General features: G+C 40.6%; 1 protein-coding gene across 1 annotated transcript in view; it reads right to left on the reverse strand.

The window, feature by feature from the left end:
• LOC132824273 (transmembrane 7 superfamily member 3-like) overlaps positions 1 to 8,513 on the reverse strand; it is a 29,278-nt gene extending 20,765 nt beyond the window's left edge. Inside the window, exons 1-4 of the mRNA XM_060838610.1 lie at positions 8,394 to 8,513; positions 5,211 to 5,365; positions 3,484 to 3,619; positions 767 to 887 (exon numbers count right to left, since the gene is read on the reverse strand). Of these exons, the coding sequence (XP_060694593.1) occupies positions 767 to 887; positions 3,484 to 3,619; positions 5,211 to 5,365; positions 8,394 to 8,475 (494 nt within the window). The 5' untranslated portion in view covers positions 8,476 to 8,513. The remainder of the gene's footprint in view (positions 1 to 766; positions 888 to 3,483; positions 3,620 to 5,210; positions 5,366 to 8,393) is intronic.
• Positions 8,514 to 13,269: the final 4,756 nt, after the last annotated feature.

Raw genomic sequence — 13,269 nt, forward strand, 5'->3', positions numbered from 1 at the left:
ATTCTTAGCAGTGTGGAGGAACAGAGGGATCTTGCTATCCACATCCATAGATCACTAAAAGTTGCCACCTAAGTTGATAGGGTTGTTAAGGAGGCTTATGGTGTGTTGGCTTTCATTAGCAGAAGGATTGAGTTTAAGAGCCGTAAGGTTATGCTGCAGCTCTATAGAGCCCTGGTGAGAACACACTTAGAATATTGTGTTCAGTTCTGTCCGTCTCATTGTAGGAATGGAGTAGAAGTTTTAGAGAGGTTGCAGAGGAGATTTACCAGAATGCTGCCTCGACTGGAGGGCATGTCTTATGAAGAAAGGTTGAGGGAGCTCAGGTTTTTCTCATTGCAGCGAACGAGGATGAGAAGTGACTTGATAGAAGAGGATAAAGATGGAGGAGAGACAGAGTGGAAAGCCTGAGACTTTTTCCCAGGGCAGAAATAGCTATCATGAGGGGGCATAATTTTAAGGTGATTGAAGGAAGGTTTAGTGGAGATGTCAGAGGCGGGTTCTTTACACCAGAGTGGTGGGTGTGTAGAATGCCGTGCCAGTGGTGGTAGTAGAGTCAGATACATTAGGGACATTTCAGCAAATCTTGGATAGGCACATGGATGATAGCAAAATAAAGGGTATGTAGGGGAGTTTGGTCTTAGAGTAGGATAAAAGGTCAACATAACACTGAGGCCCTGTATTGTATTGTTCTACACTGGTCAAGCCAGTGAACACAAATATAGGATTACTTTCAGCTGTCAAAAAGTTATGTTAGCTGTTGACTTACCCGGTTATACCCAAGTTAGCTGGTGCAAACATGATAGAAGTTTCATAACTGTTGTAGGCCAAGTGCAAATTCGGGTCATTTTCTAAGACAAACTCTGTGTTGCAGGCACCGGGTACAGGAACTGTCGGAGAGAGAGGAAAGATGTTGAGCTGGTACATTTATTTTAATGAACAGAATATTTGGTGAACATTGTTCTGAACTTAAAATCTTTGAATACTGGGGATGAAATTCAACTGGGGCTCGCAAAACGATCAACAGCACATTTGCCAACTGTTATGCACCCCATCAAAGTTTGTTTTGTAGTGAATATGTATAGAGCTAGTATACTGCCCGTTTTGTGTTTCAAAGTTGAATTGTACTGCATAATATTTTCACATTCTACCCAATTTACAAGTAACCCAGAGTCCTATTTTATCTCTCTATGCTCATATTAGCACTTCCATCTGAAATTACAATGCATAAAGGCTTTTTGATGTGCCAAAAGATTAATATGCATTCACGAGATATTCAGATAAAAAAGAAAGCTACATTTTAAAGTGCCATAAAATGTGACAAAGCATCCCAACGTACAAGGGGATTGGAGTAGGTGACTGCAGGTGCCTTCTAGATGTCAGTTTAAGGAACTTTTAAAGGTTGTCTTGATGTAGCATTGTGAAAGGATCAAGAACGAACAAAATAACTGAAGGCTTATTCGCTAACAGTCAAGTGGAAAGAGTGTAGAACATTCAGCTGTGTGAAAGTTACACAATTGGATGTAATGCAGGAAAGGTAGAATGGAGGAAGATCAATAAAGGGACCTAAAAAGGTTGGAAAGTAATTCCAAGATTCCTACATTAATCCCTACTACTGCAAGATAAGACAGACATCACGGTTCACTTTTGTGAAAAATCAGTTGACCTACTGCTAAAACTCAGTGAATGTTAGGTTTTCACTGAGAGAATCTCAGAACCAGGATTCATTCAATTAATAAACATATGCAGCAAAAGACCATCCATAAAAATGATCACAAATGGAATGGAAAGGAAAACCAGAGCGACTTTTGTTTTACAATCATGACAATTAAAATGAATTTAAAACATACACTTTGCAAGTTGGAAGGTTAAAGAAAATCAATGTTTGAAGGCATACACTGATCCAGAATGATTATCATTGTTGCGACTAGCTTTCTATTCCAGGTTAGTTGATTAATTTTAAAATATCCACCAGCTTCTGTGGTTGGATTTGAACCTACTTTCCCCACAATGTTAGCCTAGGCCCTGGATTATGCCACTTTTCCACCAGTGTCACAAGTATATGCAGTGCCTTTGCATTTCTCAAAGTATTATGAAGTGCTTCACTGTAATATGACTGCCAAAAAATGGCCACCAAGTCCATATATACAGAACAGCTGACTAAAAGCTTGATAAAAGGAATTGGTTTTAAAGGAGCATTTTACAAATGAGCAAATGTTTGAAAAGGAGGAAAGTTCAGCGTTTAGTGTTTTGGAGCTGAAAGCAGGTCATCTCCGGGAAAGGAGTGGAAACTGGAGTGTGCCCAATATGCAGAATGGGAAAGGTGCAAAGACCTGGGAGGTGTGCTGGCCGTAATGGATTGCTGGGCCATGGAATGATAGGTGTTTAAAACTTTTACATTCAGGCAATACTGGACACGGAGCCAATGTAGGTAGCGAGTGTGGGGTGAACTTGATTTGATTCAGGGTAAGATGCAGACAGCCAATTTGAATTAGCATGAATTTATAGATGTTGAAAGGTCAGCCAGGGATGTAGTGGAATAATCTGGATTGAGAGACAAAAAAAAATTATTGTGGCTTTCATCAGCAGGCTAGTTGAGGCAGAGATAGAGACAGGTCATAGAACGGAGGTGGAAGTAGATGGGCTTGGTAATAGTGATCATATGGGGGTCTTAAGCTTAGGTCAGGGTCAAATAGTGATTGTGAACATCTCAATAGCCAAAACAATTATGCCTAGTGGCAGATATAGGGACTAGTGTGTAGAATGCGGTACGCAGCTAACAGGGTAAATTGGTCATGAGTCAGTGTATAAAAGCAGTACTTGAGAAATCCCCATTTCTCTAGGCAGGCTGGTAAAATTATAAAGCTTGCTATAGCAGGGCCATGCTTTGCCAAGTGACTTAAATCTACTATCCGGCCAATGTTCCCTTTAAAACTTAATTGCTATGTTGATATGGTCCCTTTGAATGGATTGTGCACAGCCTTGCATATACGCTTCCAGAACAAGTTCTGTGTGGTACCAGCACAGGATAAAGGGAGAATATTGTCTCAGATCCCATTTAAACACTGTCAAACACTGAACAGTCACTCTGCTGCAATTTGCCAGGTCAGAGAGGGGAGGAAATGAAATGGCACCTACAACAAACCAGTCAGCAACTCATAGCTTGAGGTAACCATGCATAAGGTTTCAAACAGGTCTTCAGCTGGACAAACCACCATCTGCCCAGTCTTCGGATGCTTGCTACTAATTTTTCAAACTTGAATGAAGATTTGTGAATTGAATTTCTCCCTTTAACTTTCTCACTTGATATGTTGTCCATTTTCAAAATTTGTGCAATTACATGTTTAGAAAATGCTGCTGTGAGCAGTTTTACACTACGGGGCACTGTTTTACAGGTGCACAAGAAACATCCACAATGAAAAATTGGACAATGTTGGTCTACAGTTTACTATGAGGAAGGCAAGAAATCTCTATTAGCTCATGTACCGAGAGTATCGTAGGACAAAGCAAGCAGGACTGCTGACACCGGCTCTTCTCCAGCTTGAATGTAGAATGTTGCTGAGCTTAACATCAGCACAACACCAGCAGTAGAACCTGTGTACGATGCATCTGCAGGAAAGAACTGAGGCAGAGGAAACAGGAAATGAATTAACTCCCTTAAAGAGCATCACTGACAGAGATCACATGCCAGCCATAACTGCTATTAAAAGTTACAGCTAGAGCCTGTGTAAAGGATTTGCAGCTAGATTAAATATCATTACTTAAATTTAAATAGTCTTACATTTGGATAACAGTCAAAGAAAGATCTCCAGGGTAAAATTTATAATAAAAGCAACATAATATGGATGCTGGAGTCTGAAACAAACAACATTGCTGGAGAAAATCAGGAGGTTTGGCAGTATCTGTGGAGAGAAATCAAATTAATGCGGAGTCTGGTATGATTTCTTCTGAAGAAGAGCCACTGCTTCTCTCTCCCCATACGCGGCCAGGCCTGCTAAGATTCGCCAGTGTTCTCTGTACAAATTATAATGCATTGTTCGGCAGTCTTCATTTGACTGCCACATAGACAGAAATCATCTGCTTTTCAAGATACAGACTGAAATCCAAGTTTATTAAATTGATGTGGACTCCAACTGGTCAAATCTCACTTATATTTTAGTTTATTTGTAACACTGGTAGAGTGCTTTCTTGTCTCCACCATTACTTGGATATTACTTGTCACGGATTAAAATTCTAGAATTCCCTTCCAAATGACATTGCGGGTCTACTGACAGAATATGAACTGCAATGGTTCAAGGCACCAGCTAATCATCACCTTCTCAAGGACAACTTGCCAAACCAGTAACCATGCATTAAGCAAAAGTCCCATGGAGCCCAGTTGGTATAAAACTTTTGGTTAAATAAAAAACTAGGAGACTGAACCAATTACTGGTTCTTTAACCTAAAATGGTGAAAAGACTATTGAAAAGAAAAGAAAATGGAGATCACCAGCTAAACAGATTTCAGAAACTGATACCAGGCAGCAATCTTCTCATTCTGGGAGGCAGTGGTAATGTCGCTGGATTGGCACCCAGAACCCAAGCCTGGGGGTGTGGGTTAGAAGCCCACAATGGTAGATGGTGAAATGTGAATTCAGTTTAAAAACAACCTGGAATGAAAAGCTATTCTAATGGTGACCACGTAACCACTGTCAATTTTTTTTTTAAAAATCAGATCGGGTTCACTAATGTCTGTTAATGAAGAAAATCTGCTGTCCTCATCTGGTCTGGCCTACATGTGATTCAAATCCACAGCCATGTAGTTGACTCTGGTCTATTAGGGATGGGCAATAAAGGCCAGCCCAGACAACACCAACATCCCATGAACAAATTAGACCTGGCAGTATATGTGGAGAGAGAAACAGTTTGTTTTGAGTCCAATGATTCTTCTTCAGAAGAACTCATATCAGACCCAGCTTTAATTGGATTTCTCTCCAATGATATGGAAATATCATTTCCAAATGCTCCACAGTGGAATGCAAACAGCATTGCATAAACTTTATTTCAATACTGTTGTTATAGGAAGCCAACAGTCTATAAATATTATAAAATTCTTTTCCTTCACTCAATTTCCACCTGACTAACAGTTAAATGTATTAGAGGACAAAAAAAAACAAGAACAGATCAGACCAATTTCAATTAGTCTAATTCTTTCCTTCAGATATGTGTACTTACCTTAGAGAGAGATACTGTCACATTCTGCATGTGAGTGTACACTTGAGCAACCACAAAGGTAGTCAGGCTACTAATGTTTGTAACCACAACGCGTTTACATTCATTAGGCTCCAAAACAACAGAAACAGGCTCCAAAAGAGGAACTTTAACGTGACCTGTCACATGAAAGAATCAAAACAGAAAATTACATCACTGATAACCTTCTAGTTACAATTCTTCTCAAGATGTACTTCAATAATAAGCAGCTTTAAATTCCTTTATACAAGCAAGTTGGATTAAGCATTGCACCATATTCTCAGTGGGAAGTGCAAACTTACACTTTATACATATAATGCCACAGGCCAGATTATTTATTTATTTTTGCCATACAACATCTGAATACAACAAATATGATGAATTGCTGCCTGCCCCAGAATAAGGGACAAACTTATCAGGAAAACTTACATTCACTTTTTAAAAAGCATTATCTCAAAGTAAAGACATGTTTGGGGGGAAATAGTTAACAAGGAGAAAGTGAGGACTGCAGATGCTGGAGATCAGAGCTGAAAAATGTGTTGCTGGAAAAGCGCAGCAGGTCAGGCAGCATCCAAGGAACAGGAGAATTGACGTTTTGGACATAAACCCTTCTTCAGGAATTCCTGAAGAAGGGCTTATGCCTGAAACGTCGATTCTCCTGCTCCTTAGATGCTGCCCGATCAGCTGCATTTTTCCGGCAACACATTTTTCAGCAGGGAAATAGTTAACAGGAAATTTCACCCAATGGTTTAGAATCAGATTAGAAATAGACTGATAATCTATAATTGCATGAAAGTTGAATTAAAAGGTTGAACTTTTGTGTATTTAAGAATTATTATTGATGCGTCCCATGCTGTGACTGGTGACTTTAGTCTTTCAAAATAAAATCTAAGAATGCTCAGCATGGTGAGACACGTGGAAATCACAAGTGATAACGAGAAGCTATTGTGTCATTATGTGATTACAGCAATGCTGGTTTCAAAAGTGTACTTCAAAAGAAGCTCTATAAAGCAAGTATTTTTATTTTTATGCAAGATTGTGTTGAAGCTTATTCAGGAAATAAATTTATACCTCACAGTTAACAGAAATTGATCCAAAACAATGTTTTAATTGTTTAAAATATTCTTTCACAGAATGTAGGCATTGCCAGCAAGGTGCCATATGTCTCCCATTCCTATTGTCCTTGAACTAAATTGCTTATTAGGGACATTTTAGAGGACAGTTAAGAGCCAACATCACCACTGTGGGTCTGGAGTCACATGTAGTCTACATCAGGTAAGGACTGCACATTTCCTTCCTTAAAAGGATATTAACAATCCAGATCAGCTTTTACAACAACTAAGGCATCTCCATGGTCATCACCACGGAGAATAATTTTCAATTCCAGATTTATTATTTGAACTTGTGTTCTCTCAATATGAATGGCAACAAAAGCTTCATTATTAACACTGACAAAGACAAAAGGCCATGGGTTCAAAAGCCACTTAGCCTAGGTTAACATCTTAATACAAGATTTGGTGCAAGTATGGAATGAGCTGCCAGAGGAATTGGTGGAGGCTAGTACAAATTACAACATTTAAAAGGCACCTGGATGGGTATATGAATAGGATGGATTTGGAGTGATATGGGCCAAGTGCTGGCAAATGGGACTAGATTGCTAACATCTGGTTGGTGTGGAAGGAGGACTGAAGGATCTGTTTCATAGCTGTACATTTCTATGACTACAATAATCCATGCAAACAAATTCAGCAAGTAGTTATTAATTAAGTAGCTTCCAGGGTTTATTTTAAGTGAACCATTGCAAATCATCCAAGAATAAATATTTAGATAATTTCAGAGCAATGTGGTCAGATATAGTGAATATCTAGAAAGCAGGTGGAATCTGACCCAGGCCTTTTGGCTCAACAGGATGTGACACTATCACTACAGGAGAGGAGCCCCAGAGTTTCACTGCTGTACATTACTCAAGTTTATCGATTAAATGGATTTGAGTTACAGGGAGAGGTTGAATAGGCTAGGGCTATTTTCCCTGGAGTGTCGGAGGCTGAGGGGTGTCTTTATAGAGGTTTATAAAATAAGGATATGGATAGGATAAATAGACAAAAGTCTTTTACTTGTAGTGAGGGAGTCCAGAACTAGAGGGCATAGGTTCACAGTGAGAAGGGAAAGATATAAAAGAGACCTAAGGGGCAACATTTTCACACAGAGAGTGGTACGTGAATGGAATGAGCTACCAGAGGATATGGTGGAGGCTGGTACAATTGCAACATTTAAGAGGCATTTGGATGGGTATATCATTAGGAAGGGTTTGGAGGCATATGGGCCAGGTGCTGGCAGGTGGGACTAGATTGGGTTGGGATATCTGGTCAGCATGGACAATTTGGGCTGAAGGATGTTTCCATGCTGTACATCTCTATGACAACATTAATTAGACTACTTCCCTCAAACAACTTCAGTGGCCACAGTGGCTCAGTGTAGGAATTCTATGATTCAGACACACTCCCTCTTTGTTCAGTTCAGGATAGGAGGGGGAGCAAGAAAGGGAAGGTTGGGGGTGAGTGTATGGGAAAGGAACCAGTTGGGAGGTAGGAAGTGAGGTGGGTTTGGGCAATTTTTGTGCAAAAGAATTCATAAGACAGCATGATAGCAAAAAAAAACACAAAATTTCCATATAAACGTTTCTGAACGTTTTGCACCAGCCTTGAGCAGTTTCTGAACTGCATTGGTAAATCTAGAATTAATTCTGCACACATGCCACCTCCACACTTCTGTAGGTGACTTATTATCCTGTACACCAAACCCTCCCTTCAAAAATATTTACAAAGCAGACTTGGAGGCAGGGGAGGTGAGATTGCGAAGCCCACGACATAACTGTAAGTTCATCACCCAAACAAAAGTAATCACTAACACTTATATTGTTTAAAAACGACATTGAAGAAAGACACAACATCCAGTTAAGAAAGTTGAAGTAAACATTACAGACTGCGAAGGGGAGTTTAGAGCAGGAATTCATGGGGCGGTGGGTGAAAATAAAGCAGCTTAAACGTGTCCAACTGCAAAAGGAATCCGAGCAGTTTTGGGAAAGGAGTGTATTATTTGGGGGCGGGGAATGTGGATCAGCTAAAGCGAAAGAGATGCCCAGAAAGAAGGCTGCAACAGCCCACTCACCGAGAATCACAGCCTCAGGTGAGGTCCCTGCACCGACGGCCAACAGCAAAGCTGCCAGAACACAGCAGCACCATCTCCACATCGTCCCTTGTCCTTCCCCTCTGAAACTACCAACCCCTCACCCCCGTTTGGACCTCAGCTACACCCCAAAAAATACACGTCACATCCTGAAATGTACATGTCTGAGCTCCACCTCCGGACATAGTCACTGCATTCTTTCTGGTATCCCTTTCCCTTTCGTTAGTAGCCGCAGCTGCAATTTCTGCGCTGATTTGGACCTGTTTGTAGGAATGAACTGTGTTGGTGCAAGTTGTGTTTTGCTGCAATTCTCTCTCTCGATATTGGAATTGAGTTGTAATTACGGAGTGCCGCCAGGTGTCGCAAGGCTTTGTATACTTTTCCAACAAGACAAATTGTTCACAAAATCCAGAAATGTTGAGTATTTCTGCAGTGTCCTTTTTTTTAAAAAAGGCTTTCTGTTTTGCACGCCTCAGGATGTTCTCAACATAACTATTGGGAACAACACTTTATACTGTATGAGGAAGATAATGCTACAAAACATATTTATGCACATTATTTTAACAGTTAAGATGTGACTTCACTTAAAACTTCAAACTAGGTTATCTATTTCTCAAGGGCAAGTAATAGAATGGAAAAAACGCTGGCCCAACAATCAATCCTGTGAATGAATAAAAAATACTGCTGACTGGCACGTGAGGTGTCTCAATAAACTTTAATAAAACAAAGAACTGCAGACGCTGAAGATCAGAAACATGCAAGAAATTGCTGGAGAAACACAGAAGGTTTGGCAGTATCTGTGAGGAGAAAACAGAGTTAATTTATCAAGTTCTGAAGAAGCCTCACTAGAAATGTTAATTCTGTTTTTCTCTCCACAGATGCTGCCAGACCTGCCGAGTTTCTCCAGCAATTTCAGTTTTTTCTGAGTGTTTCAGATCTTCAGCATCCACAGTTCTTTGTCTTTTGGATTTGCTTGGTGACTGGAAAACGTTAACACAGGACTCATTTAAAAACAGAAATAAAGCTCAGAAATAATAAGTGCATTGAGACACATTCAGAAATTGTTGGAGAAACTCAGCAAATCTGTGGGAAGAAAGGAGACTTAATGTTCTGATGTCTCTCCATCAGAACTGATAGCAGCTCAGAAAAAGTGTCTTAGCTGGAGCTGAATTTGGACAAGGGGAGGTCAGTAACGGGAAAAGTGAGTGGATCGGTGGAGACGCAGAGATTTGAAAGTGCTCGGTAAAGAAGGAAATTATGGATAGGGGACCAGAACAGAAGAAAAGCTGCATAAGTGATAATAAAGAGCTAAGAGGAGAAAATGGGTGAATCCTGCTGAATGAAAGCAGCATTATGAGATAATGGGCCCAAAGTATGCAAGATTGTGCTAAAAGCCTAAATGCTAAATGTCATAACAGGACCAGGTGTGGGGATGGGTGTAAAGCATGGAAGGATGGAATCAGGCTCCAAACTTATTGAACTGTATGGTGAGGCCTAGAGGCTGCAGAGCCCCAGGTGGAAAATGAGATATTGTCATCTAAGCTTGCATTGAGGGTCATTGAAGAACTGCAACAGGTCTGAGACAGAAATATTCGTCAAAGAACATGGTGGTGTTGAAGTGGTAGGCAATTGGGAAGTCAGGGTCATTTTTGCAGACATATCATAGATATTCTTCACAGCGGTCATGTGGACTAATTTAGCTTGGTTTGAATGGTCATTCAGATTAAACGTAGGACACCCACTGGATGTTAGCACTTGAGAGGGAGATTAGAATCAAGGAACACAGTTTAAGAACGTGAGATCTTCCTTTACAGATGAAAAAAGGAGGGAACTTTTTCTTCACAGAGGTTTTTTGAGTCTGTATTCCAGTTCAAGCTGGAGCATTGAATTTATTCAATTTTGATAATTTAGTCACAGGATGTAAGCATCACTGGCTAGGTCAGCAATTATTGCCCATGTCTAATTGCCCAGAGAGCAGTTAAAAAGTTAATGCATTGCTGAGGGACTGGAATTACATGTAGGCCAGACCAGGTAAGGATGGCACATTTCCTGAGGGTGGGAGGGGAAAGATTTAAAGGGGCAATTTTTTCACACAAAAGGTGGTGTGTGTATGGAATGAGCTGCCAGAGGAAGTGGTGGAGGCTGATACAGTTACAACATTTATAAGGCATCTGGATGGGTAAATGAATAGAGGGATATGGGCCGAATGCTGGCAAGTGGGGCTAGATTAATTTAGGATATCTGGTCAGCATGGACGAGTTGGGCTGAAGGGTCCGTTTCTGTGCTGTACATCTCTATGGCTCTAAGTACATTGGTGAGCCAGAGTTTTTTTTTTCCCTGACAATTGACACATCATTGGCTCTTTAATTTCAGGTTTTAATCCAAATTCCACCATTTGCCTTCACAGGATTCAAGCCCTGGTCCCCACGATCTTTGGTTTAACACCACTCGGCCATTGCCTCCCCCCAGAGTTAGATCTGAGTTAAATCTAAGTTACATGGACTTTTGGTAAACTAGGGTTATGGGGCTGGGATGGGGGTAATGGAGGAGACAAGGATGAAAATTAAGACCAGATCAGTTGGTCTTGTTAAATTGGAGGCTGAATAGTCTGCTCCAGCTCCTACATTCTATGTCCCAATGTGGCTTACATACAAGGCATGGGGAGGGAGGACCTGCCTAACTCCAGATCTGGTCACTTCCCATTTTATATCAGAAATCAAGACCATTTTGGATGTAAGGGTAAATAAATAATTTTGTGATGTTTACCCCACTCACTCCTCAGGAATGTCTGTCATTACATACTATTTTCATACAAAATAATCCTCTTCAGAAATAAAAACGATTCTGCAAAACAGAACTATTGTGGGTGCTGGAAATCTGAAATATCTAAAATCTGTAAACGTTGGAAGCATTCAGGAAGTCAGGCAGTGTCTGTGGAGAGAGAAACAAGAATGAGTATTTAAATTGATGGCATTGTCAGTACTTTCAAGATACAGGGGTAGACTATGGAAGGCTTGGCAGGTGAGTTTCGAAAATATACCAAAATATGCCAGCAGTGTTGCCACATCCAGTTGCGAGTGGTAGTGGCTAATTAAGCAACAAATTACAGGAGGAAGCTTTATGTGCACCTCCATCTTTGATAATGGCAGACATAAAATTATGTCATTCAAAAATTTTTGAGTAGGTGATTCATCTTGGCTTATTCCAGAAGACCCATCATCATTCCTGATCCCAGTTTTCAGCCAATTTATGACCATAAGATTATTAAAAGATAGGAACAGAAGTAGACCATTTGGCCCATCAAGTCTGCTCAGCCATTCGATGAGATTGTGACTGGCCTGATGTCCCTCAACTCCACTTTCCTGTTTTTTCCCCATAACCCTTGATTCCCTTACTGATTAAAAATAAGCCGATCTCAGCATTGAATGTACTTATTGACCCGGCCTTGACAGCCATGCACAGTAAAGAATTCCACAGATCCACGGATCTTAGAAAGAAGAAATTTTTCCTCATCTTTGTCTTAATTGGCTGAACCCTTACTCTAAGATGATGCCCTCTGTCCTTATCTCTCCCACAAGGAGAAACAACATCTTTGCATCTATCCTGTCAAGTCTCATAAGAACTCTATGTTTCAATAGCGTATGTTCTCAGTATTCTGAATTCCAGCACGTACAGGCCCAATCTACACAGTTTCTCTCATGAGATAGTTCCTCCATACCTGGTATCGGTCAGTGAATCTTCTTTCGACCGCCTCCAATGCCCTTAGATAAGGGGTCCAGAACTGTTCACAGTATTCCAGCTGTGAACTGACTAATGCCTTGTATAGTTTTTGCAAAAATTCCACACTTTTATTCAACTTTACTTATTTATTCACAGGATCGTTGGAGACTGAGGGATGACCTTATAGAGGTTTATAAAATCATGAGGGGCATAGTTAGGATAAATAGACAAGGTCTTTTCACTGGGGTGGGAGAGTCTAGAACTAGAGGGCATAGGTTTAGGTTGAGAGGGAAAAGATTTAATAGACACCTGAGGTGCAACTTTTTCACGCAAAGGGTGGTGTGTGTATGAATGAGGAAGTGGTGGAGGCTGGTACAATTACAACATTTAAAAGGCATCTGGATGGGTATATAAGTAGGAAGGGCTTAAAGTGATATGGACCAAGTGCTGGCAAATGGTATTGGATTAGGTTAAGATATCTGGCCGGCATGGACGATTTGGACCAAAGGGTCTGTATCTGCGCTGAACATCTCTATGACTCTCTGACTCTATGTGAGCATCACTGGCTGGGCCAGCAGTTACTGCCCAGAGGGCAGTTAAAGAGTCAACCACATTGCTGTGAAACTGGAATCATATGTAGACCAGACCAGGTAAGGATAGCAAATTTCCTTCCCTGAAGATATTACTGAACCAGATATGTTTTCCTGACAATTGACACATCATTAGATAATTCCCTTTGAAACAAATTTGAAGCCTCCCATGGAATATCAAGAAATGAATGAGTGCCCTGGATACTGCAAAGGCAATTCCCACTGAAGCGTTAAAAGCATGCGCTGTAGAAACAGACTAGCCCCTATCCAATATAGTTCTGTACACCAACAAAGCTGGTATCTACCTGAGTAAATGAAACATTGTCCAGCTACATCCTATAGTTGAAAAGCAGGACAAATCCAATTCAGGTAATTCCCAGCATTTCAATCTACACTCAACTGTCAAGGTAACATTCACAAAAATATCACATCATTTACTTACCAAAAAACTGTCCCTGATTCCTTCAGGGCCACTTTGCTCAAGACCACATGACATCCTTAGTCCAAACATGGGCAAAGGAACTGAATGTCTGAGCTGAGTGACTTCA

The sequence above is a fragment of the Hemiscyllium ocellatum genome, chromosome 18, assembly GCF_020745735.1.
Source record: "Hemiscyllium ocellatum isolate sHemOce1 chromosome 18, sHemOce1.pat.X.cur, whole genome shotgun sequence".
In the NCBI taxonomy this organism is placed as follows: domain Eukaryota; kingdom Metazoa; phylum Chordata; class Chondrichthyes; order Orectolobiformes; family Hemiscylliidae; genus Hemiscyllium; species Hemiscyllium ocellatum.